Source organism: Lepidochelys kempii, chromosome 4 (genome assembly GCF_965140285.1).
Source record: "Lepidochelys kempii isolate rLepKem1 chromosome 4, rLepKem1.hap1, whole genome shotgun sequence".
Classification (NCBI taxonomy): domain Eukaryota; kingdom Metazoa; phylum Chordata; order Testudines; family Cheloniidae; genus Lepidochelys; species Lepidochelys kempii.
This window is the reverse complement of record NC_136383.1, coordinates 39,902,032-39,912,959: the sequence shown is the minus strand read 5'-3', so window position 1 is coordinate 39,912,959 and position 10,928 is coordinate 39,902,032. Positions and strand designations below refer to the sequence as shown.

General features: G+C 39.2%; 1 protein-coding gene across 16 annotated transcripts in view; it reads right to left on the bottom strand.

The window, feature by feature from the left end:
* BLTP1 (bridge-like lipid transfer protein family member 1) overlaps positions 1 to 10,928 on the bottom strand; it is a 246,531-nt gene that overhangs the window by 2,223 nt on the left and 233,380 nt on the right. For all 16 annotated transcript variants that reach the window (XM_073341054.2, XM_073341048.2, XM_073341041.2 and 13 more), the window contains 5 exons: positions 10,195 to 10,446; positions 9,547 to 9,750; positions 7,404 to 7,598; positions 2,939 to 3,073; positions 317 to 482 (listed from right to left, as the gene is read on the bottom strand). In XM_073341054.2, coding sequence (XP_073197155.1) covers positions 317 to 482; positions 2,939 to 3,073; positions 7,404 to 7,598; positions 9,547 to 9,750; positions 10,195 to 10,446 — 952 coding nt within the window. The remainder of the gene's footprint in view (positions 1 to 316; positions 483 to 2,938; positions 3,074 to 7,403; positions 7,599 to 9,546; positions 9,751 to 10,194; positions 10,447 to 10,928) is intronic.

Below are 10,928 nucleotides of genomic sequence, written 5' to 3'. Positions count from 1 at the left end.
ATTCATTCAGCATCTGACTAGATCTCTTACATGTACACCATGATCCAGCGGATCAACCGTTGTGTATGGTGAATTATGGTATTACCCAGCATTTGTTACCAAATGACATTTCATATACTGTAGCAGCTGTCTTCCTATCAGCATCTAACAGCCAAAGCAGAATCTGTGACAGCTTCCATAAGGCTAGATCCCATTAGTAGGTTAACTATCAAATTGAAACATCTGTGGTTTGAAGAATAGTCTCTGCACTTAATACTATTACTCAGTCAAAATAAATGTAAAATTGAATATACTGCAAAATAAGCCTGCTAATTACCTAAGTGTGGGTTCCAGATGCCAAGTATTGCACATAAATTCTCTCCAGTCTACAGTAGTGTAAGTAATGCTTTCTTCTGCATCTCTCTCAGTGGAACTCTCATCAAGCACACTAACTGGACTTTTCTGTCCTGGTCGAGTAGACAAAATACGAGGTGGAAAGATGGCTACAAAAGGGTGGGGGGGAAAAGTAAAATTTCATTCATGGGCATTTATTCAAGGCTTTGCTTGGACTTGGTAGTAAAGTAAGTGCTAAGTTCATTCTTATCTTGGACACATCTTACTTCAACAAGCATTAGGAATAGAATTGTTAAGCTCCTTTAACCTCCTTTAAGAGCAAGTTACACACAAAAATAAACTCTCAAAATCCTCAGGTCTAATGAACCTTAAATACCTTAATAATATAACGTTTATTGTGCATGTATATTTAAAAAAACTATTCACACTGAATGCAAATATCTGTGCAAAACATTGGACTTCACACACACCAGACACTCCATATTTATGACTTTCACCACATTTGTAATTCACCTCTCAAACACATGGAATACCTTGATGTGGACACAGCAGCAAAATGAGGGCAGATACATGCATGGAATGATGTGGCAGGCCGCAAATTTATTAAACTTTAGTACAGGGAAGGAGTGCTTGCTGCCCATGATCCATACGGTCCTATACCTGGCATTTACTTGGTTCCAGTGCAGGGATTACAGGCCTATAACTAAGGTTAAGATTTTGTCATGGTTATTTTTAGTAAAAGTCACGGGGAAATAAAATTTCATGGACATCCATGACCTATCTGTGACTTTTACTAACAATTATGTGGAGGGGAGAGGGGAGGTTCGGATGGGGGATGACAGCCGTAGATAAAGTAAGTTACATCACTTATCGCCAAGTTCTCATACACAAAGATGAAGTTTTAATGTTAACAGTTTATAAACTAATCAGTTTTTTAAAGTTTGTTTATTCTTTAGATTTTTGTGAGATCAAGGAAGGTAGGTTTTAACTTTCTACCTTCAATCATTTTTGTCACCAGACATAAGAAATACACACATTTGAATAGGTATTTTTATATTAGTTTACATTTGCTAAAGATTAGAGCACTTGGTATTTAATAAACTAATACACAGATCTTCTGTAGCATTTTTCACTTACTGCAAGTGGATAAAAATTGATAATTTTAAAAAAATCATTTTTATTTAAATCATTTAATTTGCTTATTTAAAGTACAATTTAAGTTTTTTTAAAAATATAACCTGTTTATATTGAATTTAATAAAGAATAAGTTAAGGCCTAAACTTATTATAATCTATTAAAACTTTTTAATAAAAAATAAATATGCTGAATCCGTGAGCCTCTATGAAAAATGTTGAGTTAAAGGTTACTTTTCTATATAAAGAAAGATGTTTTTCCCTGATTGTAACTTGAGGTCAAGCTTTATAAATATGGCAAAATATGTTGTGTACTTATTAAGGGCTTGTTTTGTTTAATAAAAATACATTCTGTATGCTCTTTTGTGCATGTAATTACATTTCAGTTACCATCCTATTACAGCTTGACACAAGTCATGAGCAAAAAGTTCATTACCTAGTAAATAAGCAATATATCATTCACCATTTTTAACATACTAAATGTACAATTAATAAGAAGCTAAAAATAATAACCTATATTAAATAAATGACTATAGTTATAGTGTACCCTCCTAGGTAGCAAAGAGATGTACCAAATCTATTGTAAAGGTGCCATTTACTTGTAAATAACCATTAAAACTTTGATCTCAACCAGTGAGAATGCACCTTTCTTTAGAAAATAAAGTACAAATGGAAAACGTGACAAAATCGATTATTTAAATTGAGACTTTCTACTTGGTTATTTAAGTCATCTTGATTTAAGTCAGTCCACCTTGATCTACAGCTTTACAAAGAAAAGTTAAAGTAAACATATGGCAAAATTAAGGCAAAACTAAGGCACAGAAATAAAGTACCAGTAGTTTGCCTCAGGTCACACATCTGATATGCTGCAGAGCAAGGAACAAACTCCAAGCCAAGCAAGACTCAGACATTTTTGTTAGTATAAGAACAAATCTCACTTGTCTACACTATTGCTTAAGTCGATGTAACTTATGTTGCTCACGGGTGTGAAAAGTTACACAGACTTAAAGCAGTATCTTCACCATGCTATGTTGGCAGGAGAGCGTCTCCCGTTAACGTAGCTTCTGCCTCTTGTTGAGGTGAAGTAAATATGCTGACAGGAGAGCGCATCTTCACCAGACGCAGTGCAGCCACGCAGATGTAGCACAGTAGTGTAGACTAGCCCTCAGTCATTAGTAGTGCTCTTTGGAAAACATAGCTCTGTAATCTCAGTTACACTGTAAGGGTAGGTTTTTCAAACTCACTCAGTGTTGTCTTAATTGTAGTCCCATTGATTTTAATGGGAGCAGAATTAGGCCAACACTAAACATTCCGAAAACCTAACCTGTAAAAAGCAAGCCTTCATTTAAACAAAACAAAATTACTTTATAGTATTAATAGTAATGTATAAAAATACATACATACATAAGTGGCTTAATATAAGATGGTTCATTTACATTACATCATAAAGAGTTTTTTTTAAAACCACATACCTTTTTCTTTTTCTTTAAGATAAGCAGACACCAAGTCATGCAGAAACATGATTAATTCAGCATCCATCGTCACACAAATGTGGTCTGTGAATTCAGTTACTACACTGCACTCCACCGTTGGTTTAACACTGGTGTCTGGACAAAGAAAAGTAATTTTAGCATATTGTAAAGTGTGATATCTATACAATCTGTCTCAATTTTACACTATATATATTACACAAAAGACCTTAAAAGAATTGATGTTGCAAAGACAAAGCACTCAAAAATTAGGAAAGGCCAGAATTGAGGTTGCCCAGCTTTGCAAATTTAAGATTCTTTCTATGTATTTTTTTCCCCAATGCAATTTAAATTTTTTAAAAGAGAATTCCATCATGTGGAACTATACTGATCCCAATTTGTGTCAGTGAACCATAACTATAGGCAGCTCTATCAGCTCCATGTATAATTGTAATGGACACTATTGGACGTGGAGGTCAAACATGCCTATTTGGGCAGTAGTGGAAAGGTTAACCACTATAACGAGAGCCGATGTAAAATATGGCCATTTTGACCAAGATTTAAAAATTGGAAACCTAAGGTAGGCTCCTAAATTAGGAACTGGAAAGTATCTGCACTTTTAAAAGTTAGGTCACTTATTTGAGATGCCTGCCCTGGATTCTCATTTTTTAAATGACCCTTGTTTCTAAAATATATCACAACAAATTAATCATATTAATCCATTTATTCAAAATTATCATAGATGGTGTCATAAATATAAAGGGAAGGGTAAACCCCTTTGAAATCCCTCCTGGCCAGGGGAAAGCTCCTCTCACCTGTAAAGGGTTAAGAAGCTAAAGGTAGCCTCGCTGGCACCTGACCAAAATGACCAATGAGGAGACAAGATACTTTCAAAAGCTGGGAGGAGGGAGAGAAACAAAGGGTCTGTGTGTCTGTCTATATGCTGGTCTTTGTCGGGGATAGACCAGGAATGGAGTCTTAGAACTTTTAGTAAGTAATCTAGCTAGGTATGTGTTAGATTATGATTTCTTTAAATGGCTGAGAAAAGAATTGTGCTGAATAGAATAACTATTTCTGTCTGTGTATCTTTTTTGTAACTTAAGGTTTTGCCTAGAGGGGTTCTCTATGTTTTTGAATCTAATTACCCTGTAAGATATCTACCATCCTGATTTTACAGGGGGGATTTCTTTATTTCTATTTACTCCTATTTTTATTAAAAGTCTTCTCGTAAGAAAACTGAATGCTTTTTCATTGTTCTCAGATCCAAGGGTTTGGGTCTGTGGTCACCTATGCAAATTGGTGAGGCTTTTTATCCAACATTTCCCAGGAAAGGGGGGGTGCAAGTGTTGGATCTTAAGAACAATGAACAATCCTCCCAAGGGTCTGGGTCTGTAGTCACCTAGGCAAATTGGTGAGGCTTTTTACCAAACCTTGTCCAGGAAGTGGGGTGCAGGGTTTTGGGAAGTATTTTGGGGGGAAAGACGCGTCCAAACAGCTCTTCCCCAGTAACCAGTATTAGTTTGGTGGTGGTAGCGGCCAGTCCAAGGACAACGGGTGGAATATTTTGTACCTTGGGGAAGTTTTGACCTAAGCTGGTAAAGATAAGCTTAGGAGGTTTTTCATGCAGGTCCCCACAACTGTACCCTAGAGTTCAGATTGGGGGAGGAACCTTGACATGGTGGTAGCGGTGGGATGATAAGGGGTCTGGAGGGTTCTTTGGGAGGTAGGTGGGGCTTTGGGCGGCCCCCGGTAATATGGTGTGGTCTGGGGTGGTCCCTTCTGGTCTCCGCTCCAACTGCGACCAGTTTTCTTCTTCTCTGCCACCTCCACCCATCTGGCTCCAATCTCTCCTGCCTCGATTACAGTTTTGGGTTTCCCATCTAGGATGTATCTTTCTATTTCCTCAGGAACACCCTCTAAGAATTGTTCCATTTGCATTAGGAAGGGCAAATTTTCTGGAGATTCAACACTTGCTCCTGATATCCAGGCATCCCAATGTTTCACAATGTGGTAGGCATGTCGGGTAAATGACATGTCTGGTTTCCACCTTAGGGCTCGGAACCTCCGACGAGACTGCTCGGGTGTTATCCCCATTCTGACTCTCGCCTTGGATTTAAACAGTTCATACTTGTTCATGTGTTCTTTAGGCATTTCAGCTGCCACCTCAGCTAAGGGTCCACTGAGCTGCGGCCTCAGCTCTACCATGTATTGGTCAGTAGAGATGTTGTACCCAAGGCAGGCCCTTTCGAAGTTTTCTAAGAAGGCCTCAGTATCATCACCTGCCTTGTAGGTGGGGAACTTTCTGGGATGGGAAGTGGTACCTGGAGAAGGATTGCTAGGGTTTGTTGGTATATTCTGCCGGGCCTTTATCCTCTCCACCTCCTCCACATGCTTCCTCTCTTTTTCCTTCTCCTCCTCCACATGCTTCCTCTCTTTTTCCTTCTCCTCCTCCACCTGCTTCCTTGCTTCCATTTCCCTCTTGTGGGCAGCCTCCTGTACCTCCTTCTCCAGCCGCATGAGTTCTATCTGTCTTTCATGTTCCCTTTGTTTTCCCTCAGCCTGAAATTTGGCTAATTCCAGCTGTAGTCGAGCTGCGGATTTTGTCATCCTAACCTCTCTGTTTTTAACTAACTTTACACCCGAGGTTTAGAAATAAACAAACAAAACTTGGCTGTAAAATTTTGCTGTGCTGGAATAGAATACCTATTCTCTGATAGTGATTGTCAGCCTACAGAAAAAGACAATTCCCTTGTCTCTGCTCTGGCCCCAAATTAAAGCAAAAAATCTCCAACTACTTGGAAACCTGCTTACCCAGCCCAAAGAAAAAGCAAATGGGTAGAACACACACCCCCTATTTACATTTAGGAAGAAAAGAAAAAAAAAAACCTCTGGGTTGGAAGACTGTGAATTTCCCCGCAGGAGTTAAGTACCCTGCCTCCAGGCAAAGAAAACCTGCAATTCACAAAGGTAATCCTCTTTTGTCTCTGCTTGGCCACAAAGCAGAGAAAAAACAAGCTGCTTTCAGTTTCAGCTGCTTTCTGGACTTCCTTTCCAAAAGGAAAAAAAAAATTCCTTTTTAAAATCTGTATTTCTAGTTCAAAAAATCTCAACTGGATCTCAAAATGATTTCAGGTTAATCCCACCACTATGCCACCATGTCAAGGTTCCTCCCCCACTCTGAACTCTAGGGTACAGATGTGGGGACCTGCATGAAAAACCTCCTAAGCTTATCTTTACCAGCTTAGGTCAAAACTTCCCCAAGGTACAAAATATTCCACCCGTTGTCCTTGGACTGGCCACTACCACCAAACTAATACTGGTTACTGGGGAAGAGCTGTTTGGACGCGTCTTTCCCCCCAAAATACTTCCCAAAACCCTGCACCCCACTTCCTGGACAAGGTTTGGTAAAAAGCCTCACCAATTTGCCTAGGTGACTACAGACCCAGACCCTTGGGAGGATTGTTCATTGTTCTTAAGATCCAACACTTGCACCCCCCCTTTCCTGGGAAATGTTGGATAAAAAGCCTCACCAATTTGCATAGGTGACCACAGACCCAAACCCTTGGATCTGAGAACAATGAAAAAGCATTCAGTTTTCTTACAAGAAGACTTTTAATAAAAATAGGAGTAAATAGAAATAAAGAAATCCCCCCTGTAAAATCAGGATGGTAGATATCTTACAGGGTAATTAGATTCAAAAACATAGAGAACCCCTCTAGGCAAAACCTTAAGTTACAAAAAAGATACACAGACAGAAATAGTTATTCTATTCAGCACAATTCTTTTCTCAGCCATTTAAAGAAATCATAATCTAACACATACCTAGCTAGATTACTTACTTAAAAGTTCTAAGACTCCATTCCTGGTCTATCCCCGACAAAGACCAGCATATAGAGAGACACACAGACCCTTTGTTTCTCTCCCTCCTCCCAGCTTTTGAAAGTATCTTGTCTCCTCATTGGTCATTTTGGTCAGGTGCCAGCGAGGCTACCTTTAGCTTCTTAACCCTTTACAGGTGAGAGGAGCTTTCCCCTGGCCAGGAGGGATTTCAAAGGGGTTTACCCTTCCTTTTATATTTATGACAGATGGTGAGGGTTTTATTCTTCCAAGGGTTTTCAAACAGTGTCTGGTCCAGGGACAGTGCCTCAGGATTTAACATCAGAATTCACTCTAGATTAGTTTAAGAAAATGGAGAAGCCAGTGTCCTTCTACCCAGAACTCCAACTATCTTTAGATTAAAATCCCAAAATTTGAGCTGGTTCTCAGATTGTATTTTCTTGCATAGAAAGCCATTAGTTTGTCAGCTTTTAGGATACAAAGGTTAATTCTTCTCTCAGACCAATTTTATGCAAGTGTAACACCATTTACTTCAGTGAAGTAAAATCTTCTCATACTATTGCATGATCATAACTGTAGTAATAGTCTTGAACAGCGAGAAAAAAGGAAAAGAAAAAGATGTCCATTGCACCTTGTAATGAAGGTTCTTGTGGTTCTTGAACATGAATGGATTTAAAGTCCAGTTGCATCCTTGGTAATGCAAAGATGGTTTCGGTCTCATGGTTGTAACTGGATCCTCCTCTGAATCCACTTAACAAGCTTGAGCTTTTCACTGTTGTGCTGCTCTCTGTGTTATTAGCATCAACGTTTCGAAGCAGGTTTAGTTCTATATGGATAACAGCAAATGCTGCAATTCAGCAATCTTTATTAAACAGCCTTATCAGCATTTAAGGAGACAGATTTGCAAATGTTCTAACCTAATAATGGTTTTGTTTTTCACTGCAACATGGTATTTCAATTTCAAGACCAGTCTCTCACTCCTAAGAATGTCTGGGCTGAGAACACTCTAGGACAGTGGTTTCCAAACTTGTTCTGCCACTTGTGCAGGGAAAGCCCCTGGTGGGCTGGGCCAGTTTGTTTACCTGCCGCGTCTGCAGGTTCGGCCGTTCGCGGCTCCCAGTGGCTGTGGTTCGCTGCTCCAGGCCAATGGGAGCGGCTGGAAGCGGCACAGGCTGAGGGATGTACTGGCTGCCACTTCCAGCCGCTCCCATTGGCCTGGAGTAGCAAACCACGGCCACTCAGAGCTGCGATTGGCCAAACCTGCGGATGCAGCAGGTAAACAAAATGGCCCAGCGCGCCAGGGGCTTTCCCTGAACTACCGGTGGAACAAATTTGGGAACCGCTGCTCTAGGAAGTACATTTATTCAGAGGAAAGGGTAACGTCTCAAATCACTCCCACAGCATCCTTGGTGCATTATTCTGTACTCCTTACTCCTTCCAGATAATTTTACCTCACTAAAGAGAGACTACTAGGGCTGATACCTCTTCACTATACTCATGTTTTCTATTACTTTAAGAACGTGATCTAAAGAATGGATAGAAGACTGACAAATTATCATTTTGGTTTTTTAAGCAGTATACATATACAAGACTTTTTCTAACGGTTTCTTTAGAAACCACCATTTTAATTAAGGTTTCAAAACAATCTTTGTTGCAATCCCCTATTTTCAAATGCTTGGAACTTAGCACATTCACCTTAATTTTGGAAACTGAATGTGAAGATACTAATAATATATTCCCAATTATAATAAGTGTGACCACATTGCTGCACCCACCCCTCCACTCAAAGGAATAGTTCCAAAACTGGTTGAACTTTGAACCTTCAAGTTCGGTAGATAAACTGTTTTGAGCAGGAAATAAACTAGTTTTGCAATAAGGCTACATATGTTTAATAGCCAGGACTGCATATAAGCAGTGAAAAATTGAGTTACAGTAGAAACTTAGAGTTAAACACACTGCAGGAATGGAAGTTGTACATAACTCTGCACAAAACATTATGGTTGTTCTTTCAAAAGTTTACAACTGAACGTTGACTTAATACAGCTTTGAAACTTTATCATGCAAAGAAAAAAGCTCCTTTCCCTTCTTTTAGTAGTTTATGTTTAACACAGTACTGTACTGCATTTGCATTTTTTTTTTTTTTGGTCTCTGCTGCTGCCTGATTGCATACTTCTGGTTCAAATGAGGAGTATGGTTGATTGGTCAGTTCGTAACTCTGGTGTTTGTAACTCTGAGGTTCTACTGTATTAGCTACACACTTAAAGATCAAAACAATATCCATGTGTGCACAGCTTGTTAAGTGCATGGTGCTTAAAAGTCTGATAAGCCTGAGGGATCTGATACTTGTAGCGCCAAAGGAGAACTGGGCCAGAACTCTATCTAGGTTTTTGTATTGCCCCATACATAGAATCCAAGTATCTGTAAGAGTCTTGCTGTGTTAGTCAATCTTTGGGAAGCCCAAAGTCCACTCCAATTTGTCTTGGATTTCCAGGGTGAGGGGAAAAGAGAGAACCTTTTAAAGTGAAAGCTCTCCTCTGCTTAAAGTTCAAAACTCACTTTTATTCTAGCATTACTTATGTGAAACTCTGGGGGACATGACCCAGTAATGGGGTTTCAAATAAGTGAGGTATGGATTATAGGGGTTCAGCTTTTGTAGAAACATAAAATATCTATTCTTCTGAGCTCAACTCCTCTTTTTCCCTTTTTAACTTCAAGTCAACATGTTCTGCAGTTGATTGGCAATCAGGCCAGAAATTAATGAATATGAATCTAACCTTCATTCCTTGTAGCAGTAACATAATTGAACCATTCTTTCACACTTGCAACCCCATGTGGTGGGTTTTCATGGCGGCGCCTTGTTATCTTGGTGATTGTTGCCATAGGACTTTCTAGGGCTCCACAGGGTTTGGTGACCATTGTATTATGACCCAAATGAAAGTCCAGTGTTTGTACAACATATGTAGAATGCTCACTAGAACCTGTGTCAATGTAAAAAAAATATACATTCTGAAGAGAGTAATAGTATGATAGGGCTTGATCCTCCTATCACTTGTACAAGTATACTAGTAAACTGATAAGGTAAAGCTAAGGTAAGTGATAGGAGAACTAAACCCTATTTATAGACAGAAAAAGATTTATCAGAACAAGAAGGCTGTCTTCCTACTTTGGCAAAATGAAGTCTTCAAATAAAGGACGAATCAAATATTATACTCAACTAGGTGTTTTCCTTTATGCAACAGACAAAGCAAGAGGCGATATATTCTCTCTGGTACACCACCACTATTTTAAACATGTAGAAGCCTTTTTGGGAAAAGAACAATATTGATTCAAAGTATAGGAAAGGTGCTTTGCTTGGTTAGCGATGGTCAATTATGGTTCAAGAAAAGGTTCTAAAGTGAAGGATGCATTAAGGCTTTAGTTACCATCTTCCCAAATTTTTTGTGCTTCTGTCCAAAATGCAATGTTGGGTTCTTCAAGGTGAAACAGTGCCCAAGATTTTGAACGGAAATTAGGTCCATGGAAGCATGCCAGTGTCATGTGATTTCCATGCAAGCTCATAGATCCTCCAAACTGCATTCCGTCTTCTGGTAAAGGAACCTGAAATAAGGATATGTGGCCCCCAGATACTACCTTCAAAACCCCTGGCCAGTGACGATGATGCGCTGCATCCAGCACTAGAGGAAAAAACACAAATATAGAAAGGTCCTCAAGCATGACTGTGAACTTTACAGAAGTGGAAGATACAACTGTAAAATGCCTGCTGGAATTCTGTGTCTACTGAAAATCTGACTCTGGCTATACTAACTTTATACAGTCTATTTCACTTAAATTGCTTCAGCCTTGTCATGTGCAAAGACGGTGGAGATGAAAAAAAGTATCCAAAGAAACATACTTGAATATCAATAAAACTCATATTTCTTTTGTTCAGATTAGGAGGTGCCCAAGTTCATGTCTGACAGGAAAATAAATGGCTCCAGCAGTGGCTATTGCTAGTCTTCATGGAGACAAGTCTCACAAAACTGACCAAATAGCAGGTCTTTTAATTGCTTATTACCTACTACTATGGGACTCTAACCGGACTCCAACCTTTGATTGGGGCCACTAGGCATTACTGTACTACAAATAAATAAGAATAAGCAGCAAAGATTAATACAGA